The sequence below is a fragment of the Lepidochelys kempii genome, chromosome 7 (assembly GCF_965140265.1).
Source record: "Lepidochelys kempii isolate rLepKem1 chromosome 7, rLepKem1.hap2, whole genome shotgun sequence".
NCBI classification, from domain to species: Eukaryota; Metazoa; Chordata; order Testudines; family Cheloniidae; genus Lepidochelys; species Lepidochelys kempii.
Window position 1 is genome coordinate 27,570,365 of NC_133262.1, and position 19,780 is coordinate 27,590,144.

At 42.5% G+C, this 19,780-nt stretch overlaps 1 protein-coding gene across 8 annotated transcripts in view; it reads right to left on the minus strand.

Annotated features, from left to right (window-relative positions):
• CACNA2D3 (calcium voltage-gated channel auxiliary subunit alpha2delta 3) overlaps positions 1-19,780 on the minus strand; it is a 735,544-nt gene that overhangs the window by 344,003 nt on the left and 371,761 nt on the right. For all 8 annotated transcript variants that reach the window (XR_012159822.1, XM_073351526.1, XM_073351529.1 and 5 more), the window contains 2 exons: positions 17,676-17,765; positions 4,233-4,346 (listed from right to left, as the gene is read on the minus strand). Coding sequence is in view for 7 of the 8 variants with exons in the window: in XM_073351526.1 (XP_073207627.1) it covers positions 4,233-4,346; positions 17,676-17,765 (204 nt within the window). In the remaining variant the exon portion in view is untranslated. The remainder of the gene's footprint in view (positions 1-4,232; positions 4,347-17,675; positions 17,766-19,780) is intronic.

A 19,780-nucleotide genomic window follows, 5' to 3' on the forward strand; every position in this document is an offset into this window, starting at 1 on the left:
TCCACACCATCCTCCAGATCATTTATGAAGATAAATGATCTACCACAGTATCTAAGTGACAAATAAGACATAAGTGCTAGGAAAGATGAGAAGATGGGGTAGAAAGTAAACAAAAAGAAAGAGGTAGAAAAATTACAGCTCATTTTAAACATACACCTTACAAATATCAGGATTGTTTTAGCGATCTTGTAAAGCAGCACAGACAAGGTTTTCATATCAATGACTGAACATGCTGGGGCACAATTTTCAAGCAACATGTACTAAGCTCCATACACGAAAAACCTAAGCAAACACTGCAAACTGGATTTTTTAGTTTGGAGGGAATTTGACAATTTCAAAATTTCTTCCATGCAGGAACACAGAAAATCAAAACATTTTTAAAATTTCCCAAAAAAACAAATTTTACAAAATTGCAGTTTTGGTCAATCAAAATGTTTTGCTTTGATAAACTGAAATGTTCAGAGCTGATCTCAACTTTTTTATTTTATATTATATTTTATAATAAAAAGTCTGAAAAATTGAAATGAAAAGTTGTACTGAAATGGAAAATCAGAATGTTCGGTTTCAAAATGGTTGAAATGGAATGCTTTGACATTGCTTTTTTTCAATTTTCCCTTTGAAATGAATTTTTGTCAAAGGAGACATTTTTAAACGTTTCACTTTCAACAAACTGGAATATTTTTCCTTCAGAAATTTCGTCGGAAGATTTCCACCCCACTCTAGTCAACATACAACACTTTTGAAAATGTACCTCATTTAATATTAAGGAAAAAATACTGCCCTGGAGCAGTGTGTTCTCTGCTATAGGACTCCTACCCACACTGGGCCTCATGGCGGATTAGGGAGAAGAAAGTTCCCTAAAGCACATTTGTAAAGTGCATCCTGACATGCAGCATCTGTGCTAGTTATCAGTGTCCCAGATATAATCCTTCTTCTGCACACAATGGCTGTTTGGGAACTTAGCACAAGGGTTTGCAAGGTTAACCAGATTTCTTGACTGTTATGGAGTGATCCTCCCATATTGCTCATACAGGCGGGAAAGAGGCTCCTGATGCCCTCTCCCATTTAACAAGAAAAAGTTCAACGGAGAGCAAGATTTAGCCCTACCCTATGATTTAAGAAAACATAAGGCCTCAGCGGACGGAGAACACATGCTTCTAACAGAGCCCTGAGATCTTCTATATAGACTAGCATTTGTTAGTATATCTAAAAGCTATCAGAAAACACAAGAAGAAAGTCGAGATGCACTGAAGTTCATAGTTCTGGGAGGAAAAGCTTTTCATCACAAGATACACTTGGTAAAATGGCACTATTATATTTCCTCATTATTTCTAAGCATCTGACATGGCTTTTTTAAAAACTTAGAGCTATTTTCAGTTTGTATCGTCAATCTATTATATCCAAACTGGAGATGAGAAGATTGGGGAAAAATGCAACAAATGCTAATTCAGATTCAAAAGATAACTTAGCACCAACCATATCCCTCATCTTCTGTATTTGCTCAAGCAGCTAAGTTTTATTAGGGTTGTTACTCGCAAAAAGGCAAATTTAATTTTAAATGTGCAACTATTCACTGCAAGCAAATTTTAAACTATATATATAATTGTAATATTTGCAAGTAGGGCTGTGTTGATTAGTCTCATAAATCATCGAATCAGGGAAGAGAAACACCACTACATGATTTAATTAACTAAACAATACAGCACGAATGTTGAAATTCATAGATCAAGTATTCACAACTAACTCTTCACAGGCTATTAATACAGGTTGAAAACTGTACACTGACAGCTTTGAATAATTCTGAATAAGAATAAAATGGAGGATTTTGTTTTCCCCATACATATACTTTGTAATTTGAAAAAATGACAACTGAAAAATAAATCATTTGTTTAAAATGATTAACTCACCATAATCACATCCAAGTTATAGTCTGTTACTTTATCTCAAAACACTACTACAGCTGGGTGAATATTGGGGAAGCCACAAATATTTGTTTACATATTTTAAACACAAGCATTTCGGTACACATTTAAATACAGACATTTGTACAAGTTTGCTGGCTGGAATGTTTATGGAAACAGAGATTTTTAAGCAAATGTTAGAGAGAATACATGGAAAGTGAATTTAGAATTCATAAGCAAGATTATTTGCCACAGAAGCCCAATTCTAAGAGTAACACTGAGCCAGTTAGGGAAAAAACATATCCTACGATAAATCTAATAAAAAACAGCTAAAATTTTTAATACTCAAACTTCTGGCAAACAAGTTACTATATAAATATTGTATTATTCCCATAATTATTTGGTGAATCATTTCAATTGACAGATACATTCAAGAAAAATCACCATTTGCTTGTAGTTAATTTGTGAACAGAAACTTAGTTGAAAATCTTGCCATTGAATAAGTTATTCATTATTAATTCTTTTCCATGCTTTAACAATAAAAACAGAGGTCAAATGGGGGGAAAAAACCTTATTTTTATATAACTAGACATAATACATTAAAAAATTCGCTTGATCAACATGCACCTCAAGAAAATTAGGGAAACAAAATCAAAGGTCAAGTATGTCTATGTCTGAAGTGCAAATAATTTCTCCTGGATGAAGCATGAAGGTGTTTCTTGAAGCATGCTATTAGATATATAAAACATTTCTGTTACATTTCAACTTAGTTGGCAATTGAGATGCGACCCATCCAATTATGAGAAGTACACATGCAAATGTTGACATCCAAAGAGATTTCTTTAACACAGTACATTCCTTTAGTCTAGACTAATCACAGGTAAGGACACTGCCATATGAAGCAACAAGGTGACTAGGGCAAAAAATTAGTCCGAAGCAAACAACAAATATTGTCTTTTTTATTATTTCCACTGAGCAAGGACTAACTCCTCTTCTCAAGAAGAATATTATTGCTCTCCCTACAATATGCAAATAAAATCTCATGTCTGCATTCTTGAACAGATGTCATGCCTCTCAATGGATACTTGCAAAGGCACAAAAGTGATGAACTTTTTTCTCTAGGGAAGGGGAGTTACAAAAGGAGTTAGCAAGGTTTCTGAAGAGGGGAATAGGACTTCAGATGCTTTTAGTCACTAATGGATATTCTCTGAATCAAAAGCTCTTAACCAGTGGGAAATGGCAAAAATGTGTGTCATTTTTCCCTACATGAAATGACAGTAATCAGCATAACATTTCTATGACTATGCATAGAACAGAAACAGTAAGACAGTCTCATAATCTTCCATTTTCTCTCACTCCCCAATTGTTAATAAATGAGGTTTAGTTCAGGTAAAAGGGAAAATTAGTATAGAAAATAAATGAAATTTAATAAGCAAAAGAAACTTTACTAAAAATCACATGTCAAAACATATTCAGATATGTTAGGTATTATTCCATGCATTGTTGAAACCCCAGGTTTCATTTTCATATTAATCAACAGTATTCAGAGCTAATATGTGACTGTGTGCATATATGTGGTATATACCACAACAGCGAATTTGACATACAAAATCCTCCTTAAAACATGGTTGTTCTATAGAAAAGCAAGGCTCAAAAACAAACTACAAGAGAAAAGAAAACTACTTAACATTGGAATACAATGTATATAAGAGTCTTTTTCAGCTAGGAACTGCAAGAGGGCCCAGTACCAAAAGCATATTAATTTACAGGCTAGTTATGTTTGTTTGGGCAAATTTCCTCATCAAGGTATATAGAGCAAAATAGATATTTTAACTAGATCTACTGTCAATTGCTAACTCTGTCCCCGACTCTGCCATACACAAAAATACAAGAAAGTGCCATATTGTCTCCTGTTCTACCCATATAGTATGTCACTTGCCCAACGTGAGCCACAACACACAACACAATCTTCTCTGGCTCCTAAAAGCAGCATGCCATCACTGCATTCTTTATAAACGTTTCAGGAGAAAATGAAGGTAACATTTCCATTTTTAATGATTTCTCTTTGAGGAAACATCATATAATCCTAAAAACAGACCCCAGAGGTAATGATTTCCTTAGCACGTTGTTATCCTGAGAAGGTTATACATTGAAAGGCCACCTCCATCCCTAGACAAGATCATATAAGTATTGTTTTTGTCATTAGAGAAACATCCATCTATCTAAGTAAATTATTACAAAGACGTTTAAGAAACTTTTCATTAGACATACATTTATCATGGATAAAGAACATTCAGGTTTTCCATCAAACAGTGTCTATACTGTACTTACCTTCCTGTCTGGCCAGTTGTACTTTGCAAATATCGTATCATACGTGTCCACAGCACCATCAGTGATCAGCATTATGGCTTGACTGCAAATACTCCCTTGTCCTGTGTGATTGAACTGTGAAAGGAAACAGTCATTTGAGTAACAGACTTAAGTGCAGGTTTCAGAGTAGTAGCCGTGTTAGTCTGTATTCGCAAAAAGAAAAGGAGTACTTGTGGCACCTTAGAGAAGTGCGTAGGTCCTATAGAGAAGCTCTACTGAGCCCAGTGTGTAGGTTAAAGAAACATTCACATAATTTTTGTAATCTTTTATTATATATGTATTCATCTATTACACTACACTTTGTATAATAAAAGAGGTACCATTGATTATTGTGTCTCCACAGAGTGGTATAAACAGTCTGATCAATTAGAAGATAGACATTCATAAATACAGCATCCTTAGCATTTTCTCTATCCCCGCAAAAAACAACCCATTAAATGAAAAGCCCATATGGAACCAAATCCTCCAGTTGAGTACTGTGGAATATCAGAGGGGTGGGGTTTTTTTGTTTGTTTTTGTTTGTTTGTTTTGTTTTTGTTATCACAGTAGACATAAGCTACTCAAGGGAAGATTGCATTCCTTAAGGAATCTTTCCCATAAAGTTTTTATTTGGGGGAAATTTTAGTATTTATATATGCATATCTTCAAATACACCAGGGTGTCATACAACTCCTAGTGGATATCTCATAACAACTGTTTCCTCTTCTATTACACAAATACCAAAGTACAAGACCATAGTATCTAAGTGACTTGCAAATATTATTCCATGTATCAATTGGGGTATATTAAGAAGCAATATCATGCCAATTTTACAGATGAGGAAATGTGGCACAAACTCAGATAAATTAAGTCATTTTTCCAAGGTCACACAGGAAGTCAGTTCCTGATCCAGGAATATATCTTGAGTCTGAATCCAAGAAAACGGGAGATCAGTGTTGACAAAAATGTGAAATGGACTTAGTGAAAATCAAGAAGTGATCTGATACTGAATTTTGCAAAACCAGAAGAGAGAGGCTGGAGGAAATGAGTGCTCCAACACTGGAAGGAGAGAAACAACAACAATATGGAGAAAGAAATTACCAAGCATGGACTTGCCGGACAACCAAAAGCTTTATTCCAAGGAGGAAATAGAATATTCCTTTCCTTTATTCCATTTATGCAAATGGAAACTGAAAGCCCAAAAAGGGAAATTAGTGGTGATGAACCACATGCAAAATGTATTGGTAAATGCAATGATACAGGATAAAGATCAGCCATAAATGGAAGAAATATAGAGGACAATTATGAATGAAACAACACCTGAAGAAAGTACTGGAAATATTAAAGATTTGTTGATTGAACAAACAGAAGACATTAAGCACTGACCAATGCTACCAAGGATGAGGACCAGCAAAGACTGTAGGATATAGTACAAGCACTGGATGAAGCTCTCAAGGAAGCTGTAAGACTAAAACATGTTAGTTAGTTGAACAATATAACTTATGCTACAGCAACAGTAGCAGCTCAACGGTTTCACATCAAGCCAGTTGAGGATTTGAACCGCTGGAAAACTCCCTATATTGAAGAACTCCCATGAAAACAAAGGTTAAACCAAAAGATTAAGCTTTTACATCAGGATATCAGCCTACTGAATGAATTTTAAAATATCATTTGAAGAGAAAAGAAAAGCGAATGGCCCTGGAGATGAAATATGAGCTCAATGAAAGAGATTTGAGAGTTGTGAAGGAACAATGCAAATAGAAACTGATCACTGAGTCATAGGTGTGGAAGATATTCAGCACAAAGCTCTCAATATCAAGAGAACAGAATCTTCACAAGATAACCTCAGAGATTATTTGATCAGATCAACATGGGGAAGAATATTAGTGCTAACGGAAGGAAATTTGGTCTGAGGACATACAATCTGCTGTCTCATTTGTTGTATTAAAAAAGTGAGAGAAAAATTTAAAAGCCACGTAACAGAGGAATATACAGGAATGTCAAAGACAAAAATAGATGAGATACTAAGAATGAAAAATCAGAACGCCTCCAGACCAGATAGGATGCATGGAGTCTGCCTGAAATGCCTAACAACTCTCCATGATTGTTTACTTGAACAGCTTAATAAATGTTTCAGAATGGACGTCCAAGATGGTGATAGGGAGAATCATCCATATTAAAAAAAAAAAAAAAAAGAAAAAAAAAAGGAAGGAGGCCACCGTGATCCCAATCACAAGTTTAACAACTATGTGGAAAGTTCTTATGGCAATTCTGGATAGTGTTAGCATGCAATGGATGCTGCTTACTGAACAAAAAGCTGAAGAGTACACACAAAAGGCACTAAGACCACCTCAGGCTGAAAAGGACAAGACATGGAGAGGAGGTACACCCAACTACATGACAGAGGAAAAGGGTCTGCTATTGGTGAATCAAGCAATTGACAATGAAGAATAATGTTGAAATCAATGAGTCAGAGTAACAGATCATCTGGTTGCAGTAACAAGCAATGGCCAAGTGTGCAGCCCAGCCCGGAAAGCATAGAAGAAAAGAGAAAGCAAATCACCAAAGAAAGCCTCGAAAGATTTATACAGAAATTAATGAAGGGATAGCGGTGGTGAAGGATCGTACCCCTTAGTTATAGAGGATAACAAACTCATGGCTTGTAGAAGGATACCTCTAAAGAGAATCAGAAAGCCTCACTATGAGAGCACTAGAGCAGTCCTCAAGGCTTAGTTATGAATGAAACAAAACTGACCGCCAGAACTCCTCCCCAAACTGCAGAATGTGTTCCCAAAAGGAAGAGATGGTGGAGCATGTGCTGAACCCCTGCAGGAGTCTGGCTGGGAGAGAAAAACAGGTTACTCACCTATTTTGTAACTGTTGTTCTTTGAGATGGGTTGCTCACATCTATTCCACTTAGGTGTGTGCGCGCACTGCGTGCACGGATGTCAGAAACTTTTCCCTAGCAACTACCCATCGGGCCAGCTGTGGAGCCCCCTGGAGGGGCGCCAATATGACGCTCTATATACGATCCTGCTGGCCCCTTCAGTTCCTTCTTGCTGGCAACTCTGACAGAGGGGAAGGTGGGGGGGAATGGAATAGATATGAGCAACACATCTCAAAGAACAGTTACAAAAGAGGTGAGAAACCGTTTTTTCTTCTTTAAGTGCTTGCTCATATCAATTCCAGTTAGGTGACTCCCAAGCCTTACCTCGGAGGTGGGGTCGGAATCAAGGTATTGCAGACTGAAGAATCGCCCTGCCGAAGGCCGCATCATCGCAAGATTGATGGACAATGGCGTAGTGTGATGTGAAGGTGTGCACCAAAGCCCACATGGCAGCCTTGCAGATTTCCTGAAGAGATACATTCACCAGGAAGGCTGCAGAGGAAGCTTGAGCTCTCATGGAATGAGCTATAACAACAGGCGGAGGGACATTTGCCAAGTTATAACAGGTATGAATACACATGGTTATCCATGAAGATATCGGCTGGGAAGAAACTGGAGCACCTTTCATTCGTTCCACTATAGCAACGAACAACTGGGTCATCTTGTGAAAGGGCTTTGTCCTATCTATGTAGGAGGAGAGTGCCCTTCTGACATCTAGTGAATGCAGCTGCTGCTCTCAAAGATTGGCATGCGGCTTTGGATAGAAAACTGGCAGGAAAATATCCTGGCTGACATGGAAACGGGTTAAAACTTTTGGCAGGAAAGCTGGATGAGACCTAAACTGAACTTTACCTTTGTGGAAGATGCTAGATGGTGGCTCACACGTGAGAGCCCGTAGCTCAGAAACACGTCGTGCTGAGGTGATGGCCACTAGGAAGGCAACCTTCCAGGAGAGGTAGAGGAGCGGACAGGAAGCTAGCCGCTTGAAAGGGGGACCCATGAGGCAGGAGAAGACTAAATTAAGGTCCCAGGCTGGCACGGGGGCTTCATCAGGGGATGGATCCTTTCCAGCCCTTTTAGGAAAAGTCCCACGATGAGGTGTACAAACACGGAATGCCCAGAAGCTCATGGGTGGATTGCCAAGATAGCCATGAGGTGGACCTTAAGAGAGTCGAAGACCAGATGTTGGTCTTTCAAGTGCATTAAGTAATCTAGGATGCACGGGATTGAAGCCTGAAGTGGAAGCACCTCTGTTGGGCATACCAAATGGAAAACCTTTTCCACTTTGCTTTGTACATCATCCTGGTAGAAGGCTTGCGGCTTTCCAGGAGCACCTGTCTCACCAAGTCCGAACAGGCGAGCTCAGCCTGGTTCAACCATGGATCCTCCAAGCCATGAGGTGGACAGACTGTAGGTCCGGATGGACGAGACGACCGTGATTCTGTGAGATGAGGTCGGGAGTGAGAGGTAGATGCAGCGGGGCCCGGATTGACAGATCCAAGAGAGATGGGTACTGGCACTGGCGAGGCCAAGCCAGGGCCACCAGTATGACGTCTGCCTTCTCCCTGCGGACCTTGAGAAGGACCTTGTGGACCAGGGGGAATGGCAGGAAGGTATATAGTAACTGACCGGACCATGAGATCAGGAAGGTATCTGCGATTGATCCCAGACCGTGACCCCGGAAGGAGCAGAAAGTTGGGCACTTCCTGTTGACCTGTGTGGCAAACAGATCAATTGGGGGAACCCCCAGCTGTGAAAGACAGAGTGGATAACGTCCGGGTGGATCAACCACTCATGAGTAAGGAAGCGTCTGCTCAAGCTGTCTGCCAGTACGTTCTGAATGCCCAGCAGGTATGAAGCCTGGAGAAAGATGGAATGGGTTAGACAGAATTCCCATAGTAGGAGGGCTTCCTGACAGAGGAGACAATCGGGCTCTGCCTTGTTTGTTTAAATAAAACATGGCCATGGTGTTGTCTGTCAGCACCACTACACAATGGCCCTGCAAGTGGGACGGAAATGCTTAGCATGTGAGACAAATAGCCCTGAGTTCTTTGATATTGATATGTAGGGCCAGTTCCTCTACTTGCCATAGACCTTGAGTCGTCAGGCTTCCGAGATGCGTTCCCCAGCCCAGCACGGACGCATCAGTTACCAGGGTCAGAATGGGCTGGGGAGGGTCAAATGGGACCCCAGCGCTCACCATGAGGGGGTCCAGCAACGAACGCAGGGAATCAAGGATGTGCCCCGGGACAGTGAGCACCATGTCCAGACTGTCACGACCCACGCGACATACATACGCCAGCCACGCCTGTAGGGGCCTGAGCCGCAATCTGGCATGCTGCACCACGTGCAGGACATCATGTGGCCCAACAGCTTGAGGCAGTGGTAGTGGGGAAGTCGCGAAGACTGGTGATTATATGCGCAATGGCTAGACGTTGAGCCTCTGGGAGAAAAGCTCTCGCTTGATTTGCATCCAGAACCGCTCCGATAAATTCTATTGTTTGGGTCGGGGCAAGAACTGACTTGTTGACATTGAGAATGATACCCAACCGGTCGAACGTGTCCTTGACCAATTGCACCTGTGATTTCACAAGCTGGTGGGACTGGCCTCATATGAGCTGGTCGTCTAGGTACGGGTAGACATGCACGCAGTGGTGGCGAAGGAAGGCTGAGATGATCGCCATGCATTTGGTGAAGATGCAGGGAGCCATGCACAGGCCAAACGGGAGGGCTGTGAACTGATAATGCATCTTGTTCACCACGAAATAAAGAAAACATCTGTGAGATGGAGTGATTGAGCTGTGAAAATAAGTGTCCTTCATATTGAGGGCGGCATACCAGTCTCCCGGATACAGTGAGGGAATGATCATGCCCAAGGAGACCATGCGGAACTTCAAGTTGACGATGTACTTGTTGAGCTCCCTGAGGTCCAGAATGGGCTGTAGACCTCCTTTTGTCTTGGGAACGAGGAAGTAAGTGAGTAAAAACCCTTGCCCGTGAGCTCCTGAGGCACCTTCTCCACAGCCCGTAGAGCGAGGAAGGATTGTAACTCCTGGATAAGGAGTTGCTCATGAGAGAGGTCCCTGAAGAGGAATGAGCAAGTGGGGTGGGAGGGTGGGAAGGAGCAGAAGTGGATAGAATAGCCCACCTCTACTGTGCGGAGGACTCACTGGTCCGATGTAATAAGGGACCATACATGGTAGAAGCAGGATAAACGGTTCAGGAAGGCAGGATAACCGGCTGGGATATGGACTGGTAGTCCATCCTCATGCGCATCTTCAAAATGGGGGCTTAGGGCCTCAGTGGTGAGGGAGGCTTGGACTGCCCCTGGCCCTGTCCAGACGGAGGGTGCGATGGTCTGCACCTGGTGTATCTACTTCTCCTGTGGGTGAGGGGGGCCAGATGTGGATGTGCCCACCACCACCTCATCAAGTGAAGACAAGGAGGAAGCGACCAGCAGGATTGGGTCCGAGACAGCCCCTTGGTTCACTGGTTCCGGTTCCTCCTGGGCACTGGGTGTAGCCTCCACCAGGGGTGGGCATGGATCCAGGGTTTGTGTGGGGTGTGGAGGAGGATGACTGATGGTTGCCTCGGGAACACAGGACCAGAACATGATGGTGGATAGACACCTGGAGGGGCACCCTGGTCTTGGTGGTACGCCAAGGGAGTCCAGAACTGCCACTTTTTGGGTTGGCAGTGGGGCACCAAAGCATCCTGTTGGAGACTGCCCGGACCTGATCAGGGTGCCTCTGATGCTCCCGATGCCCTGCCCGACCTGGGAGAGGGTGACTGGGAGTGGGACGGCCAAGGAGAGCGGTACACTGCGCTGGGGGGGGTTCCGCATCCCCCGATGGGCGGGATGGGTACTGTGCAGAGTTGCAGGACCCAGACGATGATCTACGGTGCTGTTGTAGGGAGTGGTACTGAGAGGTCAACTGGCGCCAAGATGTTGGATTTCATCTTGGTGGGTAGTGACCACAGGAGTGTGACTGCGACCAGTGCTGTGCTGGGGAACGGTGCCATGCTGGGGAATGGTGCCACAATGGAGAGCGGTGCTGTGCCGGGGACCGGTGCCACGATGGGGAGCGGTACTGCGATTAGGAGCGGTGCCGCTGCGTGGAACAGTGTCAGTACGAGCGGTGTCGTGAGGTCTGACCTTGACTTAAACCTCATCAACCTTAAACATCGACCTGTCAGCCGATGACCACCTCGAGCTGGAGAGGCTCAGAGGATCGGGGCTGTGAGAACAGAGCTGCGAGTTGGACCAGTGCGGAGTATGGCAGTGCCAGGACTCAGAGCGGCGCGGTGGAGCTGATCTGGGAGCAGGCAGCCCAAAGATTGCCAGTTTGCCCCTTGCGGGTGCCAGGACTCAAGATAGTGTGGGCCTCAAGCCTGGAGACTTAGGCACTGTAATATCAATGAGGCCTCTGGCAGTCTCAAGGGTGTCAGGTGTGGAAGGCAGCGTGACCTCCTCAACCTGGAGATACAAGGAGTCTGGCGGTACAGGGCTTCCCGGGGAGGTGGGAGCCCGTGGAGGACGAGGCCTACTGGGAGAACTGTCGGCCTTATTCCCCTGGTCTGCACTGTGTTCTGACGGGGGTGCGATTACCGCCTTGGACCTTCGCGGGAACTTCTCCATGGCCTGCTTCTTGTGAGTAGCCAGAGAGTGAGAATGGTGCCGGGGGAGCGCTTTTGGGCCCTGGGGGACCGCCAAGCCCTAGAAAGGCATGCAGAGTCCTTTGGCGCTGAAGACGGCACCGCTGCAGGTGAGCTCCGCACCGAGGCACTCGGGATCAAGCATTGAGGCGGATGGAGAGCAGACTCCATGAGGAGTTGTTTAACTCTAATGTCCCTCTCCTTTCTAGTGCGAGGTTTAAAGGCTTTGCAAATCTTGCACTTATCCGCCTGATGGGATTCTCCCAGACACCGGAGGCAGGAGTCATGAAGATCACCCATGGGCATGGACTTGCTGCAGGAGTCACAAGGTTTGAAGCCCTGGGCTGGCATGCCTGGGGCCCTGAAGGGCACTCGTTGAAGGGGAAATCCCTTCAAGTGTTAACGACAACACTTAATACTAAAGATAACAGATAAACACTTGACTCACAATAAAGATAAGTAGAGAAGCTAGGGAGTAGTGGAGCACTTGCGAACAAGAGACCACTGTTCCAATAACCGTCACTGGCGTAAGAAGGAACTGAAGGGGGGTCGGGCTGATAGGGCCATATATAGAGCGCCATATCAGCGCCGCTCCACAGCCGGCCCCACAGGTAGCTGCTAGGGAAACATTTCCAACATCCGTGTACGCAGTGCATGCACACACCTAACTGGAACTGATATGAGCAAGCACTCGAAGAAGAATATATGAACAGACACAACGAGGTTGCCAAGTGTCTGCATTGGAGCCTCTGTGGCAAGGTCTCATTTAAATGAACCATGTGGAATTACAACCACTTATTCGAAAGCGCTCTAGAGAATGAAGAGGCTAAGATTTTATGCGAACTGGCACAGCCTGAATGCTGCAGGCAAACAGGACATAGTTGTTACAGAAAAGAAGACAAACAAGACAATGTTAATTGATATTGAGATACCAGCAGCAAAACAAACATAAAAGATTGTGAAGTATGAAGAACTCTGCCACAAAGTGGAATGATTATGGAAAACTAGAACATAGACAAGCCCAGTGATTATTGGAGCACTTAGAGCGGAGGTGGGCAAACTACAGCCCGCAGGACCATCCTGCCCAGCCCCTAAGCTTCCAGCCGGGGAGGCTAGCCCCCGGCCCCTCTCCAGCTGTCTCCCCTCTCCCACAGCCATCGCCGCTTGCACCCCCTCCCAGGCTTTCCAATAAGCCTTTCCCGCTGCTCTGGGCGGCATGGTAAGGGGGCAGGGGGAGTTGGATAAGGGACAGGAGGTCCCGGGGCATAGTCGGGGGCAGGGGCTTGTTGGATGGGGCAGAGGTTTGTGGGGGCAGTCAGGAGACATAGAGCAGAACGGTTGGATATGGGGTGGGGTCCGGGGGGGGACAGTTAGGGATGGGGGTCCCAGGAGGGGGCGGTCAGGGGACAAGGAGTAGTGGGGGGGGTTGGATGGGTCTGGGGGCCTGTCAGGGGGTGGGGGTGTGGATAGGGGTTGGGACAGTCAGGGGACAGGAAGCAGGGGGTGTTGGATAGAGGGTGAGGTCCTGGGGGGGTGGTTAGGGGCAGGGGGTCCTGGGAGGGCGATGTCAGGAGACAAGAAGCAGGGGGGGTTGGATGGGTCGGAGGTTCTGAGGGGGCGGGAAGTGGGAGGGGGCGGATAGGGGGCAGGGGCCAAGCTGTTTGCGGAGGCACAGCCTTCCCTACCCGGCCCTCCATACCATTTTGCAACCCCGATGCGGCCCTCGGGGCCAAAAAGTTTGCCCACCCCTGACTTAGAGTGATCCCTAAGAGTGTGAATGAGCAGCTCAAGAATATGGTAGGAGCACAAGACATCATGGATAGTGACTTCCAGAAGACAACGTTCATAGGCACTGAGAGAATTTTACGGAAAGTCAAAGGAGAACGAGTGTATCTGAACTTCTAAAATGCAGAAATTCTACTGAGGGTTCAAAAAAACACCTGACTACCCAAACCTATGGAGTCGCGTCATGGTCAAGATTTACTGGTGACTTGGGGGGTAAATTTTAGACAGTAGCTTTCTCCTTTTTATGCTTAAAGATCACGCATGTTGTGAAGGCTATTTGTTTAAAAACCCAAACATCCTGATGATCTAATATTAATAACAACAACAAATAAATTTGCTGATGTTCAAAAACATTCTTCACCTCAAGGGGACACATACATCATGGTAGCAATCCATGGGTGTGATCTGGGGACACAGTTACTGGAAGGCAGTCATGAGTGTCACCCGCTACTAAAGCTTCATGATATTATATATTTAGTATTGTACAGTCAGCCAGAAATACGTGGTATTCCCAGCACAGGATAAAGAAGCAGTCACTCTTGCCGTCTCCTCTAACACAGCACAGAGTTAGTATCACATGCACGACACAATCTCTGAATGAACTGGTCTCACAGACACTTTAGTCAATCTTCCAAAGTGATTTTGAATATAAACACAGATATAATTCTCTATTTTCAACTGCATTTTCCCCCAGTGAATCTCCATTATCCTTTTCCTTACACTCAAAGGAAGGATACTTTGGGTCTCCAGCATGAAGCCGCTGAAGGCTTTGTCTAATCTTGAGCTCAGCCCACTTGTGTTTTAGCTACTGAACAGATGGAATTTCTTTTTCCATCAGATGTTTACAGATGAGTTGTTTGTAAGTAGATCTACTGATGAAGTAATAGAGCCAGAGGCACTGAGAAAATGGAATGTCTCTGTTTGGAAATCTTTCTGTTTACTTCAGCAGGTTTTGGATCAGGAACAAGATCCCCGATGCACTGACATTAAATCATAGTTGGGACAGTTCAGTGGTTTGAGCATTGGCCTGCTAATCCCAGGGTTGTGAGTTCAATCCTTGAGGGGGCCATTTGAGGATCTGGGGCAAAAATTGGGGATTGGTCCTGCTTTGAGCAGGAGGTTGGACTAGATGACGTCCTGAGATCCCTTGCAACCCTGATATTCTATGATAGTTCTCCCAAAATTACTGTAAATAGTTCTGGCATCTTGTGGTTCAGTCCTTCTGTCATTGCAATTTTAAGTCTCTGACTTGTGCTACTTTTCCAATCCCATCCAGTCTATGAGTGAGAAAAGTGGCATTCCTTTCATTATAATATGCTTAGATCTAACATTTTCCCATATCTATAAAATTAGTTTGTCAAAAGAAGGATTCATCACATGGACTACTCTTTTTAAATTATCCTAACTAAATTATGGAAAAAAGGGCAAAGTATATTAGAATATCTAAAGAATGGTGAAGGTGGGATGTCTTCATATATTTATTTTAAAACATTACTATTCTCTGTCTACATCTACATTATTCTACGTGGTAATCCTGCTGTTTGAATATTTTGAAGAATGCGATTAAATTCAAATGCTTTGATGAGTAATATCTCCTCATATTTGTCTAGAACTTTATTTTTATTGAATAGCAAGAGTGATGAAAGTGTTTTCCATAATAATAACAATGACAAGGGCCTTATGATGAACTACAATTAACTCAGTGATTCATCAGTTAGCAGTGAAAATTTCAATGCATCCTGACATTTAGAGCATTTAGTTGTGATTAAGTCTTTGAAATGTCACAGAATTTTATTTAATTGGCTATGATTTTTTAAAGAGGTAATCACTGCAAAGATTGCATTCATCACCAAAAGAGATAATTGCAGTTGTCACATGACATAGTAGGTGCTAACTACTGTACCAAGCACATCGGTATTCTTGCAGCAACTAATGAATACTGCATAAATCAATGGTTGGAAAGAACTTGGGAGTGGATTTAAATGTGGTTTTCAAAGACACTACTATCAACACCTTCAACTTCAAAGACATTAGTATTAACAAACTAGGCAAATACTGAAACTGAAATGCAGGTAATTGTGAGACAAAATTAACTGAGTTTAATTACTGTAACCTCTGAACCATCCTAAAAACCCAGCCAGAATCTCAATAGCCTATTTGTGTGATAAATAGCTTTTGTGAGAGTGAGACACCCCTAACTAACCTGTAATGTACAGGAACAGATTTCTACCCCTTAAAGGTCACATACTGTAGATGAAGTAGAAAATAGTTTAAAGTCCCCTTCTAAGGGAGATTAAGTAGCATCCTTCTGAACAAAGCTGTTTAAAAGCACACTTGTAAGAGAGCATAAAGTGAGTATATGTATAAAGACAGGTTTCAGAGTAACAGCCGTGTTAGTCTGTATTCGCAAAAAGAAAAGGCGTACTTGTGGCACCTTAGAGACTAACCAATTTATTTGAGCATAAGCTTTCGTGAGCTACAGCTCACTTCATCGGATGAAGTGAGCTGTAGCTCATGAAAGCTTGCGCTCAAATAAATTGGTTAGTCTCTAAGGTGCCACAAGTACGCCTTTTCTTTATATGTATATAACAGACATATTTCTGTGTTCACAGAATCTTGGAAGATCAGGGTTGGAAGAGACCTCAGGAGGTCATCTAGTCCAACCCCCTGCTCAAAGCAGGACTAACCCCAACTAAATCATATTATAAATATGTAAAGTAAAAATATATGAAGCTATTACCTCCATTTTTATATTATAAATGGAGGAAGACATTACTCTTCAGAGTCAGATCTGAAGGTACATGTAGCATGTTCCATCACTGCCTTCCCAATGATTCTCACTCACCATGGTTACAGCTCACTGGGACATGATTTCAGTTCATTCTCTCTGCTATCTATTTACGTAACTAGGTTTTTAAGTAGGCTTTATACTACACTCAGTTCTGTATTGTCTAAGTGCCTTACACATTTTAATACAAACACCTAGGACCTCAGGTTATCTTGATCACTGGAATCAATATTTTTTCCAGTGTATGTGGATTTGGAGGGCTAATCTAGGATGTGTTTTGTGCATACAATAGCTGATATGTACCGTGGCACATCAGGTTTCTGATATTATATTCTGTGTCCACATTGGGGCTTTTAATAAACTCTACAAACAGGCTAGAGTTGCTCATTCTTCATGCAGCTTCTCCTATAACCATGTTTGGCATGTTCTGTATCAGAGAATTAATCCCATACTGTTTGAGTGGACAATGCGGCAGTGGAATATATTTGCTTCAGCTTCCCACCATTGTATATACCTTTGTCCGCTAGACTGAAGGGCCCTCTACTGCTCGCTATGAAGTATTTATGAACCATGATCAGCTCATCTCTTACAGGCTCTTTTGATAATCTATTGAATTAAACTTCTTAAAATTATTCACTGTAAGGCATATTTTCTGACAAATTTGAAAATATTCTCAAATGGAATTTTGAATTCAAAATCATGAATATTCACACTTGTTTTCTTAGCGAACCAGCCAATGGGAGTGTGGAGCTGCTGCTCAGGGCGGGGGCAGCACGTGGAGCCCCATGGTCCCCCTGCCTAGAAGCCAGACCTGCTGCTGGCTGCTTCCAGGACGCAGCGTGGTATCAGAACAAGTAGGCACTAGCCTGCCTTAGCTAGGCAGCACTGCCGACGGGACTTTTAACGTTCCGGTCGGTGGTGCTGACCAGAGTGACCAAGTGCCTTACATGCTGCGACCCAGTATTGGGTTGCGACTCGACCTTTGAAAATCGCTGGTCTAATGTGAATAAACAGCCACTTAAATAATCTTGACAATATATATATGTGTGTGTGTGTGTGTGTGTGTTTGTGTGTGTGTGTGATAGATCTGCCACGTTTATTGGATATGGGCAATTTTCAAGTATTACACTGTAGGCTAGCTCATGAAGCACCTCTCTTATCATCATAATCCTAAGGGGGGTGGGGACTTTGAGCAGGAGCCGGTCATGATTTATTAGCTAGGTATTAAAATGAAAGTTCATTTTTGGCAATTAACTTAATGGGGGGGAGGAGCATCAATGCCAATGCTTAAAGAAAGGTGCAAACTTACATCACTGAGAATGTTGAAAGCCTCATTTAAAGCTATATCCAGCATTCCAATTCCTTTTGCAAAAAGTTTGTTGAGGTGTTCCCTGAAGTGCTGAAACATGAAAAAAACAGGTTGTAAAAGCAATATTCTAAGAAATTCAATATACATGTTAATACATTTTATAGAGGTCATTGACTGACGATTTAGGGTATTTTAATATACCTATATAACATTAATGATAAAATACAGATTAAAGTAAATCTGTGATAAAAGGGAACAATTTTGTTACTTACCTGTTCAATTATTTTTCTCATACATATCCAAATCACAATCCTGAATCACTGGACAGCCAGCTGTCAACACTGAGACAGTTCTCAACAATTTATAGCACACAATTCCTAGCCTGTTTAGGCAGAGGGAGCCTCAACATATTCCCAGTGGATGTTCCAACAAAAATAATGAAACCAAGAAAAAAATCCACATCTAATAGGATCCATCTATCCTCAATAAAAACAAATATTAGCAATAACTTTAGGAGTAAAGGGTATTGTGGATTGGATATATGAGGAGGCGGATAGACATGTTTTGTTATTTGATATTCTTAGTTCTGTTAGTCAAATGCAAACGGGACTGTTATGACAAGAGAAATTAGAAGTCCAAGATTAATGCACAAATTAGAAATTTGTGTTATTAACCTGATTTGTGTAAGTCGATATCTGGATGGGATTTCAATAAAAAGCTACATTATAAAAGAAGCTGCAAAATTGTCCAGTTCTCAAGCTATATGGAGTCCACCAAACCTGGCATGGATTGAAATGAGCAAGTACCATAGACAATAATAGCGGGAAAGGAGAATTAGGAAAGGATGCTTATGAGTTGAAGGGTGCTTGTGCGAGCTCACAAAAGCCTCATGTTAACAGAGCCAGATTCTGGGCTCCAAGAAGAAGAATTTTAGCTTTCTTTCCATTTCATTTTGTTTTAAAAGAAAGTCTCCGGAATTTAAAACATAAAAGTGTATAAACCAATCACTGTGGGAGAAAGGAATCAACAGATGGTCCTCACTTCTGCAGGAAGATGTTAGGGAGAATTTAAAGTATGACTTGATCCTGAACCATAGACTACCCATTTGTTTTCTCTTTGACCTTATACCCCAGAATCCTCTATGTGGTTTCAGCAAAAATGACTATTCACACTAATTCATAAGCAAAATTCATTCTTGGTGTAACTCCACTGAGTTACAGCAGGGATATTGGGGCAGTAATTCTGTGGCCGGTACTAGAGGCTTCAGAGGATATTTTTTTGGCAGGAATAAACTCTTATGCTCAGCCATTTAATCAATTTTCACTTTGTTTTCTGTTTAGGTGTATCTATCACTTCTTGAGCCTTAACATAGCTGCTTTGAAGGTTCTTAAACGAACTCCAATGCAATATTATGGCTGATAAAACAATTCTTCTACACCAGGGATGAGACATACTTACATCATCAAATTCACCCCTGTGCAGAGGGTTAGCGTCAAACCTATGGATTGCCTATGTCCCATTTAACCCTGTTTTGAGGCATTAAGTGGGACTTGAATCGTGCAGAGAGCTTGGGGTAAAATTACTCCCACAGAGCGATTCAGGAAGCTTGCACTGCCACTACCCATGCTATAATATTGGTTTACTAACTAAACACACTTCATTTTCTGGAACTGACAAAATTCTGTCCCCTTTCATAAATATTACATTCAGCAATAGTATAACACCACAACAAGGGTATAATAATAAGGCCAGAATATGTTCCAGACATATTGGACATTAAAAAAAACGGTTGGCAATTTTTGAGAGAAACTGTAAATTGCCAGACATGGAATGATCCCATTTTTATAACCAAACAACTAATTCACTTGATTTTTCTCTCTAAAAACAATGTTTTCATATCAGGGAATTAAGTCTTCTAGGTTTATAATGAAAAGATTGACATACAAACTGACACAAACAGTGTCATGAACCATGCTGCTATAAAAAGAAGTTGTATGTAGTATCACATAGTACGAGTCACTCTCTTAAACAATTCTCTATAATGCAACTTTTTTTGTAAAATAAAAGTATATTGTAGTTTATTGGAAGCAGAATACTTTCTATTT